The sequence below is a fragment of the Balaenoptera acutorostrata genome, chromosome 9 (genome assembly GCF_949987535.1).
Source record: "Balaenoptera acutorostrata chromosome 9, mBalAcu1.1, whole genome shotgun sequence".
Taxonomy (NCBI): Eukaryota; Metazoa; Chordata; class Mammalia; order Artiodactyla; family Balaenopteridae; genus Balaenoptera; species Balaenoptera acutorostrata.
The window spans coordinates 56,432,443-56,452,268 of NC_080072.1; the positions used below are offsets into that span (position 1 = coordinate 56,432,443).

Below are 19,826 nucleotides of genomic sequence, written 5' to 3' on the forward strand. Positions count from 1 at the left end.
GAACAGGATAGAAAGCCCAGAGATAAACTCATGCACCTATGGTCAACTAATCTATGACAAAGGAGGCAAGAATACACAATGGAGAAAAGACAGTCTCTTCAATAAGTGGTGCTTGGAAAACTGGACAGCTACATGTAAAAGAATGAAATTAGAACACTCCCTAACACCATACACAAAAATAAACTCAAAATGGATTAAAGACCTAACTGTAAGACCAGACACTGTAAAACTCTGAGAGGAAAACATAGAAAGAACACTCTTTGACATAAATCACAGCAAGATCTTTTTTGACCCACCTCCTAGAACAATGGAAATAAAAACAAAAACAAATGGGACCTAATGAAACTTAAAAGCTTTTGCACAGCAAAGGAAACTATAAACAAGACGAAAATACAACCCTCAGAACGGGAGAAAATATTTGCAAACAAATCAATGGACAAAGGATTAATCTCCAAAATATATAAACAGCTCATGCAGCTCAATATATTTTTTAAATAAATTTATTTACATATTTATTTATTTTTATTTTTGGCTGCATTGGGTCTTCGTTGCTGTGCACGGGCTTCTCTTGTTGCAGAGCACGGGCTCTAGGTGCACAGGCTTCAGTAGTTGTGGCACGTGGGCTCAGTAGTTGTGGCTCACAGGTTCTAGAGCGCAGGCTCAGTAGTTGTGGCACACGGGCTTAGTTGCTCCACGGCATGTGGGATCTTCCCGGACCAGGGCTCGAACCCATGTCCCCTGCATTTGCGGGTGGACTCTTAAACCACTGCGCCACCAGGGAAACCCACAGCTCAATATTAATAAAACCCAATCAAACAATGGGCAGAAGACCTAAATAGACATTTCTCCAAAGAAGACATACAGATGGCCAAGAGGCACATGAAAAGCTGCTCAACATCACTAATAGAGAAATGCAAATCAAAACTACAGTGAGGTATCACCTCACACCAGTTAGAATGGGCATCATCAGAAAATCTACACACAACAAATGCTGGAGAGGGTGTGGAGAAAAGGGAACCCTCTTGCACTGTTGGTGGGAATGTAAATTGATAACAACCACTATGAAGATCAGTATGGAGGTTCCTTAAAAAACTAAAAATAGAATTACCATATGACCCAGCAATCCCACTACTGGGCATATACCCAGAGAAAACTATAATTCAAAAAGACACATGCACCCCAATGTTCACTGCAGCACTATTTACAATAGCCAGGTCATGGAAGCAACCTAAATGCCCGTCGACAGATGAATGGATAAAGAAGTTGTGGTACATATATACAATGGAATATTACTCAGCCATAAAAAGGAACGAAATTGGGTCATTTGTAGAGACGTGGATGGACCTAGAGGCTATCATACAGAGTGAAGTCAGAATGAGAAAAACAAATATCGTATATTAATGCATATATGTGGAATCTAGAAAAATGGTACAGATGAACTGGTTTGCAAGACAGAAATAGAGACACAGATGTAGAGAACAAATGTATGGACACCAGGGGGGCAAAGTGGGGGTGGTGATGGTGGTGGTGTGATGAATTGGGAGATTGGGATTGACATATATACACTAATATGTGTAAAATAGATAACTAATAAGAACCTGCTGTATTAAAAAAAATTCAAAAAATAAAATAAACCTACATTAACACATCACAAAAAAACCATAATGGAAAAGAATATGAAAAAGTATATATATATAATATATATATATAACTGAATCACTTTGCTGTACACCAGAAACTAACAGAACATTGTAAATCAGCTATAATTCAATTAAAAAAAAATTTTTTTTAAGAATCCAAAAAAAAGAAAATGAAAGGCAAGTCACAGACTTGGAGAAAATGTTTGCAAAATATATGTCCATCAAAGGACTTACAATTAGAATATATAAAGAACTCTTACAACTCAATAATAAGAAGGCAAATAACACTTTTTTTAATGGGTAAAGATTCAACAAACACCATATCAAAGAAGATACAGGGATGGCAAATAAACATATGAAAAGATGCTCAGTAGCAATCATTAGGGAAATAAAAATTAAAACCACAACGTGATACCTCTATACACCTACTGAGGCAACTAAAATGAAAAAGACTGATGTCATAGCAAGTGTTAGTGAGGATGTAGAACAAAAAACACTCCTACCCTGCTGGTGGGAATGTAAAATGATACAATCACTTAGTAAAACAGTTTAGCTGTCTTAAGTTTAACATTCACCTGCCAGACAATTCAGCTCTCCTCCTAGCTTTTTACCCAAGAGAAATGAAAGTATATGTCCATACAAAGACTTATTTATGAATGTTCATAGCTGCTTTATTTGTCATAGCAAAAAACGAAACAACACAAATATCCACCAACATTTGGACAGATAAACAAATTGTGGTATATCCATATAGTGGCATACTACTCAGCAGTAAAAGGAAATGAGTATTGATACACATAACAACATGGATGAATTTCAGAATAATTATGCCAAATGAAAGAAGCCATGTAACAAAGAGAACATACTGTATTATTCCATTTATATAACATTCTAAAAAATATATAAACTAAGCTTTTGGAGGTGATGGATAAAGCTGTAAAAAATATGTTAGCTATACCTGTTATTTTGGATAAATCACCAAGCTTCAGTTCCCTCATCAGCGAAGCAAAAGGAATAATACCTGCCTCACAGAGTTTATTTGAAGGTTGTATTCATATGTGTGTGTTTATGTATATATATTGTGTGTATCTAATATACTGTAGTGCCTGACACAGCAAATGACTCAATTAATGTTCTTTCTGTTCCACCACCGCTCTGCCTCTTCCAAGTGACTGATAAAGTTACTGGGTACTTTCAGATTACTCTCTTGATACATTTAGTGGCACATTTTTTTCTTAGTACCTTTTAATGGCTAAGTGTAATAGGCAAAAGTATTAGAGAATTTAATAGATAAGTTTGCTTTTAATACTTATGAAAACCTTTTCCTCTCATGACAGTGATGACTTCAAGCTCTCATCATGACATGACTTGACAAAATTTCATTTTGCTTTTTTTTCTACCCACAGGGTTTATCCATGGCTTAGAGGACTGGGTTATACATCCTTGGGTGTATTTTTATTGGGATTTTTATTATGGAACATAGATAACATCTTTTGTGACTCACTGAGGTAAGATATATTTTCATCTCTGAAAAATATTTTTGGAATCTATTAAGCAGACCATTTCATAGGCATATAGAATTATTAGTGCACTGAAGTGAACTTTTGCCATCATTGAAATTAAAAATATACATATAGCACAATAAAGCTAAATTCTGGGAATGCTTGTTTAAATTACCTAAAAATTTGGACCTAAGAATATTCCATAACATCTGTAGGGATTTTTTGTGTGTGCATTGCAGTACTATACAGTTAATCAAATATTGACTAGGGCTTTGAAATCTGCCTAATCTGCTTTACTGAAGAAATAAGAAATAGGAATGATTTGTAATAAGCATATGAAATACGTGTATATAATTTTGTACTTTAATATGCTTAATGTTATTTTCTAAGAAAGGCAAGTATTCCTTTTTACTACCTTTTCAGCAATTATATATTCACTGGAATTTGAATCTTGGGTCTCTGGACTCTAGTCTGTCACCTAAGACACTGTCTGTCTGGGCCTCAGTTTCCATAAAATGAACATGTTAAGTAGGTTAAACTAGTGGATCCTTCCAACTCAAAATTCTGACTTAACAGTTTTGCATAATCATAGACAACAGAGGAATGTATTGAGTAGCACCACAGAAAGGCAATCAGCAAAATTCAAACTGTGGGAAATCTATAGAATGAATGACCTAGTCTCTTCAGCAAATAAATTGCAGAGGGGGTAAAAAAGGGAGGAGGAACGTAAGATTAAAAGAGACTTAAGAGATATTATCAACCAAACTCAATGTAATTACTTTTTTTTGGATCTTGATTCAAACAAAGTGTTTAAAAAAAAAAAAAAGCTTATGATCAGTAGTCAAATATCTAATGATGTTAAGGGATTATTGTTAATCTTTTAGGTGTGAAAATGGTATTATAGTTACGTTTTAAAGAAGTTTTAACCTTTTAGAGATATATACTGAAATATTTAGAGGTAAAATGATAACAATATCGGGGATTTGCTTCAAAATAATATGGGAGGGGAGAAGTTTAGATGATACAAGAGTGACCATAAATTATAATTGTTGAAGCTGGGTAATGGGTACATTATTATTTTGCCTACTTTTGCATATGTTTGAAATGTAGACTTTAAATGCACACAAACAAATAATACATCTTGCTTAAAAAACTAAGATCTAAGTGAGTGGTTCTGAATCAGTACCATAATATCCATCAGAACCCCAACTGGGGCTTTTACAACGCAGTGGTAAGTCATCATCCTCTGGGTGAGATCCTCTGTTTCTACTAAGAAATAAAGTAGGTTCTTAGAGATGTCCGCAAAATTTGTGGGGATATCTAGAAAATAATTTGGTGTTTCACACTGAATTTCCCCCCTCTAATAAATGAGAATATTAATATGATACACACTTAATCAAAAGATCTATAATTTGAGACTCAGGTGTACCACTAGCTGAGTGACTTGGGCAACTCAGTAATCTCTCTGCATTTTAGTTTCCTCATCTTCAAAGCAAAGCTTATAAAGCCACCTCAAAGACTCACTATGAAGTGAAATAGTATTATAAATGCAAAAGGACTTTATAGACTGTTTGGTGCTCTTCTGAAATGATGGTTGTACATAGGGCATAGAAAAAGCTCGTGTCTAGTTTCTTGAGTGAATAGCTAAGTTGACCAGTGTTTCCCAAAGTGTTTTTCCAGGAAACACTTGTTCCGTAAGGTGCTAATAAGATATTGCCTGAAAGAAGGGTTCCATGTATTAGTAGGTTACCTGAAAAAAAATGAAGATAACCTGTTTAGTTATGGTAGGACTTTTTAAAGCCTATAATTTGTTAATATGCATTACAAATCTCCAAGAGGGCAATAAACTATGTACTATTTCCTACATTTATTTTGACCAAAGAGTCATTTCTTCATGGAACTTCTGTTAGGAATACTGTTCCTCAAAATACGCTTTGGAAAACAATACAGCAGACTACAGCAGACATAAGGAAATTAAATAATTGCCATGTTTGAGAATGACATTTCAAAATTTCAAAATGCTCTAAGACTGTCAGCAATAGTTGTTAAATATAAAAAAATAATTGACATGCATATTTTCCCCCCCCCTCTCTACACAGGAACTTTCGAAAGAAGGTGCCACCTATCATAGCTGTTACCACACAGTTTCACGCATGGTGGCATATTTTGACTGGCCTTGGTTCTTATCTTCACATCCTTTTCAGGTAGGAAATAGAGACTTTTTTAGCCTAGTATTGGAGTGTTTCTTTCTCTACTCTTCAAATAGAACGGTGTAAATATAAAATGTCACAGACAGAATCAGAAACTTATGTTCCAGCTTTGCCTCTGCCACCGGGTGATCTTAAGCAAGTCCCTTACTCTCTCTGAAGCTCTGTTTTCTCATCTTTAAAGGGTGACAGCTCTAGTAACCGACCTCTGGCACATGATCTACATTTTAAGTAGATCATTCATCTCCTTTTTTAGTGCAAGTAGGATTTAAACATTTCCATTTCTTGTTGATCATCGTATCTTTGTGTATAGAGAACAAATTTAAGGGGAAAAAAGCAGCCAGATCCCCCGAGTGGGGACTGGGAAAGCATGAGTATCTGAAGTCCCCAACTTAATTTGTCTCCTTCCCTGAAATAAATTGGTTGCCACTTTTCTTTCCTTGTTCCCCTAATAAAGAACTTGTTGGGGCTTCCCTGGTGGCACAGTGGTTAAGAATCTGCCTACCAATGCAGGGGTCATGGGTTCAAGCCCTGGTCCGGGAAGATCCCACATGCCACAGAGCAACTAAGCCTGTGCGCCACAGCTACTGAGCCCATGTGCCACAACTACTGAAGACCACGTGCCTAGAGCCCATGCTCCGCAACAGGAGAAGCCACCACAACGAGAAGCCCATGCACCGCAGCGAGGAGTGGCCCCCACTCACCTCAACTAGAGAAAGCCTGCATGCAGCAATGAAGACCCAACACAGCCAAAAAATAAATAAAATAAATAAATTCAAGAATCGTTGGAGGTCAGCCATTTATAGCAAAAATGGAATCAGAATTCTCTCTGATCACCCTGCTCAAATAATACATCTGTATCACTCTCTCGCCTTACCAAGCCTTATTTTTCTACACGACATTTATAACCAGTCATGTGTTTACTTGTTTACCTCCCCCAACTAGACTGTAAGTTTCTTGAGAGCAAGGACTTTATCTTATTCACTGCTACTGTCCCAAGTGCTTAAATCAATGCCTGTCACATAGTAAGCACTCAGTATATGTTGTTAAATGATTTAATGAATGAATGTGTACATATTGATCTCTTTGCCAGGGAATCAGTCTATGTTTAATCTCAAATTCACTCAAGAATTGAGAGAGCTGAAATATTTATAGAAAGGGAAAGAAAATTTTCCTTTGAACCAATGTGAAAATTTACTCAAGTGAAATTTTTAGAATACCTTTTAAAACATTTGCATCTCACCTGTCTAGAGATGAACTTACTTAGGCAACCTGAATTTAACTACTTGAGAATGATATAAAAAGAACTTCTGGGCAACTAAATAAGAATCACTGAATTCATACTGTGAAGAGCTCAAGGTTATTAATCATGGAAGAGTTCTTTAAACTCTGGCTCTAAGTATAACTATTTTATTTTTTGCCACTTCGTACTGCATTGATTATTTGGATTCTCAGCCCATAGCACATTAGAAATAACTATTTAAGAGGGAGGGTTATGGGAGGAAATGCTTGGGGAAACTGACAAATGATAGAAAAGGAGAAACAAAAATAACTATAAAGCAAACCCAAGAATTAAAAACTTGGCACTTTAACACTGCCCACAAAGTCCCAAGGACATAACTGCAGTGTAATATAATACAGCAATGAATACTTCTTACCTGACAGATGGCTTCCCTCAGAGGGAGCATCTCTAGAGAACCAGGTGGAAGCAGTGGGGCCTTTTATAACCTAGTCTCAACTCAAATTGTATCACTCTCACCATACTCCATTGCTCAAAGTCATAGAGTCTATCTCTTGACAGGAGGAGTATTGAAGAATTTGGGGACTCCAAACACATGTCTGAACAGGAGGCTCTGTTCAGCTGGAGCTGGTATCTGAGCTCAGAGGAAAGACCCCATGGGGCTGAGACCCAGGACTCTTAAGAAGGGTACTGCTGGGCTTCCCTGGTGGCACAGTGGTTAAGAATCCACCTGCCAATGCAGGGGACACGGGTTCAAGCCCTGGTCTGGGAAGATCCCACATGCCATGGAGCAACTAAGCCCGTGCGCCACAGCTACTGAGCCTGCGCTCTAGAGCCCGTGAGCCACAACTGCTGAGCCTGCATGCCACAACTGCTGAAGCCCACGTACCTAGAGCCCATGCGCCACAACAAGAGAAGCCACTGCAATGAGAAGCCCATGCGCCGCAACGAAGAGTAGCCCCCACTCGCCACAACTAGAGAAAGCCCACGTGCAGCAGCAAAGACCCAATGCAGCCAAAAATAAATAAAATAAAAATAAATAAATGTATTAAAAAAAAAAGGGTACTGCTGCTACAGGAAGAAACTGTTGCTGCCATAGTGATGGAGTGTTGTTGGGATGCTGTTCACAAGAACCACAAGCCAGTGGCCCCTGATAAAAATGAAACAAAAATGAAAAGTCCTTTCTTTCTCCTCCAGCTTTTCAGTCTCTCTCAAATGCCCTAATTAGCAGAGCCTATTAGGGAGCATCTGGCAAGGCAGGAATGTAGTTTGTAGTCTCATCTCCTGCATCACAAACAGGATGGAATATAGAAGAGTGGATTTGGAGCTGAGATACATTAACTTAACAGCTGACCCATCTGGTGAGACTAAAAGAGAAAAGGGGAAAAGCATAAATAACCAGTATCAGAAATGTAACAAGAAACATCACCACAGATGCTGCAAATATAAGGAAGATAAGGAGGTATTTTTAACAAATTTATGTGACAGGTACTTTTGTTTATGTTTGAAATTTTCCACAATAAAAAGTTTGAATTTTCAGCTCATAGCCTCATCTGGGCTTGATATATATTATTCCTTTAACACTCGTGATGGTCCTGTTTTACACTTGAGGAAAGACGGGCTCAGAGAAGTCAGGTGCCTCACACATGATCTTAGTGTTATTGCCTGGATTTGAGCCCAGGGTTTTCTGTCTCCCCAAACCAATCAAGACCTTAGAAATAAACTAATATAACTTCTTAATTTGATGGTGAAGGAAACTGGGGCCCAGAGAGAAGTGACACTCAAGGTCACTGGCTAGTTGGAGTAGAATATATTGGATAATGATTAGACAGCACCTGAATTCAATCCTGCTTCTAGCATTTACTAGCTGTAGCACCTTGAATGAAATATTTGACCTTTTTTGAGACTTTCTCATATGCAAAACAAGAATAGTAATACCTACCTAGTAGGGTAGTTTAAGAATGAAGTGTGTATAAAGCTCTGGGTCCAGTGCTTGCCCGCATGTTGTAGGTACTTAACAAATAGTTGGGAGCGGTGGAGGTGACAACAAGGGTTGGAATCCAGGGCTTCTCTGCCCCAGTCCAGGACTCTTCACTAAAGAGAAGAGAAAACATGGCAACTTTCTTTTAGAGATTAACATCTGAAAAATTGTCAGAGTATGATTATATTCTAAGACAGTAAAGTATTCATAATATATGATGCTTCTCTTTATAGTTCCAGTTTTGGGTACATTAGAATGGCATCATAGCCACAGTAAATTACTCAAATTCAAAAATACGTGCTCGGGGCTTCCCTGGTGGCGCAGTGGTTGAGAATCTGCCTGCCAATGCAGGGGACACGGGTTCGAGCCCTGGTCTGGGAAGATCCCACATGCCACAGAGCAACTGGGCCCGTGAGCCACAACTACTGAGGCTGTGCGTCTGGAGCCTGTGCTCCGCAACAACAGAGGCCACGATAGTGAGGGGCCCGCGCACTGCGATGAAGAGTGGCTCCCGCTTGCCGCAACTAGAGAAAGCCCTGGCACAGAAACGAAGACCCAACACAGCCAAAAATAAATAAATTAATTAATTAATTAGAAAAAAAATACATGCTCTTTTTCATTCTCTTATTTAAAGGAGAAAATTTTTCATGCTATAAAATTATGTTTTGCATATGTTCTTATACTGTATATTACTATTCAAATACACTTAAATCGTGTACTATATAGAAACTGTGTATGCTGTTAAGTTATGGACAGTTTAATAAATTTTTCCGAGATAAATTTAACTTTATTTTTGCTGTACGGACTGATATATTAGAATCTGATCTCATCTTTTTTTTTTTTTTTAATAAATTTATTTATTTATTTTTGGCTGCATTGGGTCTTTGTTGCTGCACGCGGGCTTTCTCTAGTTGCAGCGAGCAGGGGCTACTCTTCGTTACAGTGCACAGGCTTCTCATTGCGGTGGCTTCTCTTGTTGCAGAGCACGGGCTCTAGGTGCGTGGGCTTCAGTAGTTGTGGCTTGCAGGCTCTAGAGTGCAGGCTCAGTAGTTGTAGCGCACGGGCTTAGTTGCTCCGCGGCATGTGGGTTCTTCCCAGACCAGGGCTTGAACCCGTGTCCCATGCATTGGCAGGCAGATTCTTAACCACTGTGCCACTAGGGAAGCCCAGAATCTGATCTCATCTTTAGAGGTGACTCATTTTAAAGGATTCTCTGAAGAAGTGATACCTTCCTGGTTATTTTTTTTTTTTTTTTATCATGTTCCTTCTTATCTGTATCAAAACTCATACTGAACAATGAGTTCTGGGTTGCAAAAGAGGATTTATTTTTGCACCTGTCTATAAGCTTCCTGGTTATTTCATACCTGTATTGTAATCCTGATAGAGCTGGTATAACCGTTTCTAAAATATTCTAGGAATACTCTTGGTTATTTCATACCTGTATTGTAATCCTGATAGAGCTGGTATAACCGTTTCTAAAATATTCTAGGAATACTCTATCTTAATTCTTACTACCATATATCTTCAGAGATGAAACTGGCAATCATGACATGAATCACATCAAACATGAGCAGAATGCTCCCTACTAAACTACAAACATCCTGAGGTTACAGTCTGAGAGTTGATCATTTCTGTCTTCCTTAGGATCTTGCCAACTGTTCTGCATAGAGTAGGTCCTCAAAAAACGGTTGCTAAATGAACAAAGTTTATTTGTCAGTGTTGCTTTTTCTTTGTATATACAGAGGCACTGTGGTTAAATTTGTCAGTAAGCCAGTTTGCATGAATTTAAAAACTTGTCTGAACTTATTTACAAAACAGAAATAGACTCACAGACATAGAAAACAAACTTATGGTTCCCAAAGGGGAAAGGGGGTGGGGAGGGAGGGATAAATTAGGAGTTTGGGATTAACAGATACACACTACTATATATAAAATAGGTAAACAACAAGGATCTACTATATAGCACAGGGAACTATATTCAATATCTTGTAATAACCTATAATGGAAAAGAATCTGAAAATATATATATATATATATATATATATATAAAACTATATATATATGAATCACTTTGCTGTACACCTAAAACTAACACAGTATTGTAAATCAACTATACTTCAATTTTTAAAAAATTTGTCTGAAAAGCTTTCCCCCTCCCCTTTTCTTTCAGTTTATATACAAGAACACTTTACCTGAGATACAGGCCAAAGGTGAAGGTAAGTCCACTTCCTAGGGTGTGTGTGTGTGTGTGTGTGTGTGTGTGTGTGTGTGTGTGTGTGTGTGTGGAGGACGGAGGTAATGGGAGGATGGGATGGAGGTGGAAGAAGGGGGTGGGGTGGAGAGATAGCAGAGAGAGTACAGGCCTTGGGACCAGATGCTCTTGAATCTTAAGTCTTCCACTTACTGCTCTATGACCTTGGGCAAGTCTGTTTTCTTTAAGCCTTAGTTTCTTCAATAGTAAAATGGAGCTGTTAATAGCTACATTGCAGAGTTATTTTAAAGATCTGAGATGATTTAAATGCCCAGCTCTATGCTTGACAAAGTAGATGCTTAATATATTTAAATAAATTAAATAAAAATAGTTTCTGAGATCTGGTGTAGACCTAGAAAGAATATGCTCTGCTTGGGTTATTAATACCAGGACAACCACTAGCAAACCACTGTAGTCATAGCCCATGGGTTCTTTTTCATTCTTTTTCAGGGATAACATGGAAAAATTTTATCTTCTTTCATTTTGTCCTAACTTGTTTCCAAACAGTTTCTCTTCGGAATCTGGCCAGTGATCCTGTTTGAGCCTCTCAGGAAGCAGTGATGAATTATTTCACCAATAAAACAAAATAGCACGTACCATAGGCCTGGTCAAATGTTTAAGGAAATCTTTAGAGATCTACACATTCAAATATATCATGACCATCGCAGCAAAGGAGTGACTTTCTGACTAATGCTGCCAGCCATGCAGAGAATGAGGAATGGGGCTTGTTGGATGTTTAGCTTGTGTCTTTATCTCATTTGTCTTCCTCCTCCTCACCGTCACTCTAAGATGTTTCAAAAGAAACAGACATGATTTTATGTATATACTCGAATGCTGGAAATATTGGGCTTTTCTTAACAGGTTAACAGTTTGTGCTGATCATAGGAAATTAACCTTTTTCTCTTTTTTTGACAAGGCTTGCATGTGAATTAAACTTTTCTTAATATTTGATTAAATAATGAAAACAGCCAGCTAAGGACTGGCAAAACCCCATATCCAGATGGCCAGCTGTGAGGCAGCACTTAGCTATTTCAGCCTTGATTTATATTTTTGTCATAGTAACCTCATGGATGGTTTCCCAAGGTAAAAAAAAAAAAGAAAAGAAAAGAAAAGAGCTATCTGTGGGATTCTGGTAGTTCTTCATTGTCTGCCTCTGTGCTGGTCCGAGTGTTATAAGCAAGCTCAGACCTGCCACTGGGTTCTATACTTGTCACATTCCAGATTTGCGGTGGGCTCTGGGATGTCGTTTGTGGTCACAGCCCGGCAGGGTGGGTGGGTCATCTTGTAACCTTTATGAAGGCCACCAGGACACCTGTAGAATATTCCACCTCCACCCAGTTAAAGGTGGTTGCTCCGTTTCCTTTGATCTTTGCAGACCTTTAAGTTGTCACTGTTTTTATGGCTAGGCAAACATGATTGGTGGGCAAACATATTTCATCCTCCTAGAATAACTCATTTGAAGTTACCAGTAAATGTCGTTATACTCTGACTTTTAAAATTATGCAATATTTTCCAGTTTTCAGAGAGGCCATGGTTATGCCCAGGGAAATGTGTTGGGTTAACTAGAGCCAAAATCATCAGGATCTTATGTACATAAAGCTTATTAGAATACCTGCTCCTTCATTTTGCTGAAGGAAAGAGATATAAGGGTTGAAAACAGCTCTAACTTACTTGAACTTGTAACAGAACTACCAAAAATTAAAGTGCTAAGACATGGCGGTGAAATCTCATTGTAAGGCAGCTAGTTCTAATTTGGATTTGAATGTATAACAAATTGAATCACTCTTCACAAACATAACACCTGCCTGAAATAAAAGCCTGATTTGACCCCTTTGTAGACCCCCTTTGTAGCTCTGTACCATTTAGCATTTTTACAACTTTTCCCTGCTTATACATTATTATAAAATCCAGGTTGTTTTTACTACATGATGTCATTACCCCAGATTAAATTCTGAGCTACAGCTTCCAAAGGAAAGTCACTTTTTTCTTAAGCAAAGGTGTAAGACACTTCTGTTGTTTTTCTAGTATTCAGTAAGAAGGCTTGGTACAAATTTAAAACGAATACAGATTTTGTTGTTTTTCTTCACTTGCTGGTCTTAGTTTTAGTCCAAGTACTATTTTCCTTACTTTAGCATGCCAACATGCCATTAGGCAGATACTTCCCACCTGCTTTTATGATCCTCCAGCAAGAAAAACACTTGCCAAAATATAAATCTAAAAGAACTTTGGTTGTGCCTTAGGAAAATATAAACTAAACAGTTCCAACACAAGCCTGTAAGACTGTTCTTTATTTTGCCACAAGATTCTGGCGTCTGGCTACATTCATGTGCAACTACCTAGGCTGTCAGTCATCTAACAATTTTTAATGATTTCATTTGTTTCACACCATTGTCATTTTTGTACTTTTCACTAAGAAATACTTCTGTATAAAGAATCTGTATAAAAACAAAGGTACATCCTTCCTAACAATGCTAAACGCTGAGACTAAGGTTCTGCAGTATTAAGGTCAGATTAAGGGTACAGAGAACACGCCCTGACGCTGAGGCCCTTTAGAGCAGTTTGTTGAATGAGCAATTCAGCCACTGCCACCTGTAGTTTCTTATTGAATAAAGCTGTCCAGCACCTTAGAGACTTGTAACACTGTGGCCAAGTCTTCAAAGACCCTTGTTTCTGTTGTAAAAACAAACAGCATGAAACCACTCAGCAAAGAAGTTTTAGAAGGGTTGAGCAGAAAGCAGAGCCTAAATCCAGGCTCTTTAATTTTCCAAGTTAGTTTTTGTCTCACACATGGCTGCCTTTTTAGCAACCTAAGTGTTAGCACACTCAAGACTTTGTATCTGTGCCATATCAAGTATTGTGGAAATACTGGTGACCTTTAGGATATTGCTAAATTGCCTTTATTTCAATATGGCTTAATTTTTTTCCCTTCTAGGACGCTGGGTTGTATTATTACAGGGTTGGGTTATTACCGTCCCCCCCCCACTTTATTTTCTTGAGAGGGTCACTGTTAACTAGAGTGTACAAAAAAACCTGTTTCCTTTTGAGCAGACAGTGGTTTGTGTGCATATCAACTGATGTGAAAGGTCCTCGTCTCTGAGCCCTATAGCAAATTGTATTCTAGAAAACATTAGTACTTTATGAGGATGTGAAAGAAGCAGTTAGCTTGCACATTTTATTGTACTACCTATGCTGCCATTTTCACTCCAGAAAATTGAAAGCAGTTTGACTCTTTTATGGAAAAACTAGGTGAAAGGTGGTTGTGTTCATCTGATTGGTCACTCTACCTGCCTACCCCTTCGCACCTTGGTGCTTTCATGAAACATTGACACTCCTGAAGTGATCTCTTTTATCCTTGTGATATTATATAAATTAATGATGAACAGGAGGAACATTTGTTTTTGAATAATACACAAATGAGACCCCCAAATAGTGGTATTTGGTTTAGAATTAGATCAAATATTATGGTTTAACCTCAGTGCAAAATTTCCAGGACTGGGCTTTCCTTACACCAAGAGGGTTTTTCATATACCAAGGAGAGGAAGAGGTGTGAGTCAAAGAAAATCAAGAGACCAAAAACTTCAGGTACACGATGCATGAAAATCTTTAAATGCCTGAAAAAAATTAAGTTCTGTTTTAATGCCAACACCCTCAGAATTTAGCCAGTGTTCCTAGAGGTGACTAATAATTTAGTTCAAGGGTTTTTTATGAGTCCTATGGGTTGCATATGACTTTGCTCTTGAAAAAAATCATCTGTTGCTAAGTTTAACAGTTTTAGCTCTCAGTTCCGCATTTACATGACAGAAAAAATTATTCTAGCCCTGTGGTTTATGATGTGCTACTGGATAAGTGTTTATGTAAAACTGGTGTTTCAAAGAGAACCAGTTCTAATTGGAATTTGCAACTAAGTGGCAATTTGCAGATCTACCTCTGTCTTACATTGTGCATCATATCAATACCATAATATAATTAGTTTGATCACTTTGTCTTATTTTTCAATGTCTAAAATTATGCTTACTCACCATGCTGTAAACATTTGGAAGTAATGACTGAAACTTGGCTAAGTGTCCGTTGTGCAGGGGGCAGTAAGTGAAAAAAAGGAACCGTCAAGACCCATCTGAATGGAAAATTTCAGAGCTGTTTTTTAAACTCCTGCACTTCCTTTAAGAATAAGGAAACTTTTATTTTATGTCTAATTGGAGTTGCTGACTGGCGAAAAGCTGCCAGTGTTGCTGAGGTTTATGGGAGCAAGCCACTGTACTTAACGGCTTCTCCAGTTCCTGGGGAACGCCTCTCCTCTACCCTCTTAGATTCAGTTGTTGAGGCCTGTGAAATAAACTGACAAAGGACAGATTAGCAAGAGAAAGGGCAGGTTTTTATTTACATATGTAAATGGGAGTTCAGAGAAAAATGTGACTTGAGGCAGAATTTGCAGTTTATATACCATCTTAATAAGAGAAGGGGACATCGAGAAAGGGCACTTAGGGGAAAACAAATGACTTTTAGGAAAGATAAATGGGCCCTTAGGAGAATAGGTAGGAGTTAAGATAGTGTCTTTTTAGATGTGGCACTGAAACTCCCAGGAGAGGATTTGACAGTTGAGTCCTTTAGGGAGGTTCTGCTTTTAGTCAGATAAAGGGAATTCAGGAAAAAAGCCTCTTCCTGTCTGTTGATTCTCAAGTGCATTCAGCTCAAAATGTTTTTTATGCCATAGTGGTGTATTCTGGACCCTTTTATTTCCCCTGTCTAAAACTTTCCAAGAAGTTTCACAGACCAGAAGCCAAGTTGGTGGCTGTAGAGAGAAGATTCAGGTTAGAAGTTAGGAGATAAGAGATCTGCAAAGGGAAGGAAGGCATAGATTTATGGAGAAACAAAAGGAAAAGCAAAAATTAATAGTTGGAGCAGATTATATAAACTCAGTTTTTGAGTACAGAGGGCAGTCAATCAAAAGGATTTCTAGATGATGGTCTTAAGGCATCTTTAAACAGTGGAGTCAGGATAGTAGTGGCAGTCTCACACACATGGTTATTTCCCAGAGCTCAAAGGACCATGTTCTGGTGAACTTCCTGAGTGGCCCAAACTGTTGTGGTGGTAAATCCCTTAAAGTTACATCCAGCTTCAGCTTGCAGGGCTTCAGGAAAAGGGCAGTTTTAGTTCTTAGTAATGCCAAGTCAGAAGGGTGGTAGAAAATTGGAAATGTTAATTAGTGACAAAATGCACAAGATGGCAGGATCCGGCTTACAAAGAGGTGAAAATAGCTCAAGGAGAATGAACAGGACTAGAATCTGATAATCCGCATGGGTATATTATAGTTCTCCATTGAAACATAAAATTTATCTTTATAATCACCCTAGTTTTGTCAAAGATAATCAAGGTAAGACGGTTTTTGTTTGCAAAACGAGTCTAGTCTCATCAAACTTGGCCTGATTGTTTATATAAGTGCAATGAGAATAGTAATTGATGACACAGGCCTTTTGAACTTTTATTAGGAATCCCAGATTGGACTTTTAAATTCCTCGAGTCTAGGAATCCAAGCTGAGAACTTGCCATCAGACTTCTCTTGCATGCCTTCAGATTTGGATGAATCCCTCCTTCTCCAGGTCCCCAAAATATCTTAAGCTTTCTGGTCCTGCCAGGAAGTGGCCTTCCTAACTCACCCGTAAGGCTGGGACCCCTGTAAACCAGGTACTAGGCAGTTTTCCAGGGGGGCTTCGTAAGCACTGGCTCCTTAAAGTCAGCCTTATTAATTCCTTAAAACTGGTCATATCTATGCACATCATCCTCAAATATGACATTCCAGTCAAAGCCTTGGTAATATAATCAGTGTTTCCAGTTGTGTCTTGTTACAGGGAGAACAAATTCTTATTGAACTTATTCAAATAACTATATTGCCATGGAAATAAGTATTCAATAAGAGTTTTTTCCAAATTTTGGAGGGTTCAGACAGGGAGAAAAGATAAATGCTTCATTTTTGTTTACAAAGATATGATCTACTAAATTGCTGTAAGTGCTAGATAGCTTAAGAGAAAAGGCGTTCCTTAAATCCAGAAAATAGAACATTAAAGAACCAGCAATAAGGGACTTTCCTGGTGGCGCAGTGGTTAAGACTCCGCGCTCCCAATGCAGGGGGGCCCGGGTTCCATCCCTGGCCAGGGAACTAGCCAGGACTAAGGAGCCTCAACTAAGGAGCCTGCCTGCTGCAACTAAGGAACCCGCCTGCCGCAACTAGGACCCGGCGCAACCAAATAAATAAATATTAAAAAAAAAAAATGAAGAACCAGCAATATTCCAAGCAAAAGTCATAGAAGGAATCATAATCATTCTTCATCACTCTACTCAGTCCCATGTGATAAATTCAGGTCTTTCTTGATTTCGGTTAGCAATTTCATGAACCCATGAGCTTCTCCGTTAGTTCTGGAAATCCTTATTAAGTCCAGTGGTGTGATCTTAAAGTTACGTAAGCCTGTACCTCAGGGTACCTATTACAGTCTTTTCCATGGATCTCTGAGAAGATCTTGAAAATGAAGCCTGTAGCTGATTACAAGAGTTCAGGAAGGCATCAGAGTAGAACAATATCTGTGAATGACAAAAAGCTTAAAATGGCTATGGTTAAAGGTCTGATGACTTCATTAAAATGCAGTTGACAAGGAAATTTGGTTGACTCTGTGACATTCAGCATTTCAAGATAAATGGAGTTATGACATTATACCAGGACATATCATGGACAGCTATGACATTAACAAACTTCTAGAAATTTCATACAGTTTCTGAAATACTTATATTAATAACACATACCCATGGAACTGTAATCTAGGGAAGGTTAAGCATCACTTATTTGACAATGCTTGCCATGCAATTTAACATATCAAATAAACCTAATTAGTTTAACACCTCTCTTTTTACGAAGTGAGAACAAATCCTTTGAGGCTTTCCAGGGGCCATCTGGGAAATCTCAAAGTCAGAGGTCAAGAAGACTTCATTTAGAATTTGATTTGGAGAAGTTGTTAAAAGGTTTGACCACTTAATTAAATAATATTGTAGGTCACTGTGAAAAAATACTTACCTATGTGACCAAAGTGACAGTAATTGCTTTGTCTCATTAAATACAGACCAATAATCCAAGAAACTCCGTCCTTTTAACAGGGAATTTCAACCTCTAGTTTTGCATTTGTACACTGTTGAGCTCTTTGTGTGTGTGTGTGGTGAAGGCAAATACAGCATTTATTGCAGGCACCAAGCAAGGAGATCAGGCAGTTCATTGAGCTCATTTTTTAAAAATTATAAATAAATGCATTCAGTCTTAGCCAGCTTGACGACATGAATAAGATATTCTCCCCGCCCCCATTCCCTTCTCTACCTCTCCTCTTCCCCCCACCATCTGCAGACGCTTTACAACTTTCTATACCCATTCAGGTTTTTGTCTTTACTTTCCTCTTTCTCATTCTGGAAAACCATTTGACAACCTCTAAGCAACTACTTTAGGACAAAATTACTCTCCTTTTTTCCTTAACAAAAACACATCCTTCATTTCTTTCAGACCTTTCAAGATTGCTTCCCTTCTTTATTGTTTCTGGTATTTTTATTTATGTATATTGATTAGAATTCTTAACCCTTAGTAACCTTAATTTCCAGTGAAAATGAGGAAGTAGACAATTGTGAACTCACATCAGAATTCTGTAGTAGATTAACAAATTTATGAATACACCATCTCAATTTATAGAAGCATGTTTCTTTTTTTTCTTAATTAATTTATTTATTTAGTTTTGTCTGAGTTGGGTCTTTGTTTCTGCACGTGGGCTTTCTCTAGTTGCAGCGAGCAGGGGCTGCTCTTCGTTGCCGTGCGTGGGCTTCTCATTGTGGTGGCTTCTCTTGTTGCGGAGTACAGGATCTAGGCATGCAGGCTTCAGTAGTTGTGGCACACGTGCTCAGTAATTGTGGCTTGCAGGCTCTAGAGTGCAGGCTCAGTAGTTAGTTGCTCCGCGGCATGTGGGATCTTCCCAGACCAGGGCTCGAACCTGTGTCCCCTGCATTGGCAGGCGCATTCTTAACCCCTGCGCCACCAGGGAAGCCCAGCATATGTTTCTTCATAGTACAGTTTTTGAATGTGGTAAAAGAACATGTTTATCAACAAACCCAAACATCTTTAGTCCCTCTGTAAAAATAAGTCAAGGGCTTCCCTGGTGGCGCAGTGGTTGAGAATCTGCCTGCTAATGCAGGGGACACGGGTTCGAACCCTGGTCTGGGAAGATCCCACATGCCGCGGAGCGGCTGGGCCCGTGAGCCACAGCTGCTGAGCCTGCGCGTCTGGAGCCTGTGCCCCGCAACGGGAGGGGCCGCGATAGTGAAAGGCCCGCGCACCGCGATGAAGAGCGGTCCCCGCACCGCAATGAAGAGTGGCCCCCGCTTGCCGCAACTGGAGAAAGCCCTCGCACGAACCGAAGACCCAACACAGCCAAAAATAAATAAATAAATAAATAAAGTAGGAGGAAAAAAAAAAAAAAAGTATGTTTCAAAAAAAAAATACAAAAAAAATAAGTCAAAAGTAGATAAATTTATGCTTAGTAATTAATGTTTCAGTATTTTGTCTTATTTGGACATTACCTAGACCCAGATAAAGACACTTCTTCACTTGAAATTCACACTGAAGATAAAACTCTAGCTTTAGACCATAACCTTTCACCTTGGGTAATGAAACCTTGACATATTTGAGGGAAAGGTGGAAAACAAAGTTGGCAATCAGAGCAGCTAAGGAGAAGACAGATCACTAAGGAATTTAAGCAGTATTGTTACCTACAGAATTTCTGCTGTTGTTCATGCACATTTGGAATAAGCAGTAGTGACCACCATCTTTACACACTTTAAATATCTGGTATTGTTTCACAAGACCTTCATTATCATTAAGTCAGCAAATTGCTTCCTGTTTTGATTGGTAGCTAGCGTAGAAAATGATCACAAGAATATTTCCGACTAGAAAACCCTAAAACCCACTCGATTACAGGCCTGCAAGT

General features: G+C 38.5%; 1 protein-coding gene and 1 pseudogene across 5 annotated transcripts in view; one reads left to right on the forward strand and one right to left on the reverse strand.

The window, feature by feature from the left end:
- The window catches only part of ACER3 (alkaline ceramidase 3), a 213,545-nt gene extending 198,746 nt beyond the window's left edge, over window positions 1–14,799 (forward strand). For all 5 annotated transcript variants that reach the window (XM_057552772.1, XM_057552771.1, XM_007187570.2 and 2 more), the window contains 4 exons: window positions 3,047–3,148; window positions 5,242–5,346; window positions 10,741–10,786; window positions 11,329–14,799. In XM_057552772.1, coding sequence (XP_057408755.1) covers window positions 3,047–3,148; window positions 5,242–5,346; window positions 10,741–10,786; window positions 11,329–11,382 — 307 coding nt within the window. In that variant the 3' untranslated portion in view covers window positions 11,383–14,799. The remainder of the gene's footprint in view (window positions 1–3,046; window positions 3,149–5,241; window positions 5,347–10,740; window positions 10,787–11,328) is intronic.
- Window positions 9,828–9,961, reverse strand: LOC114238553 (small nucleolar RNA SNORA40; annotated as a pseudogene).
- Window positions 14,800–19,826: the final 5,027 nt, after the last annotated feature.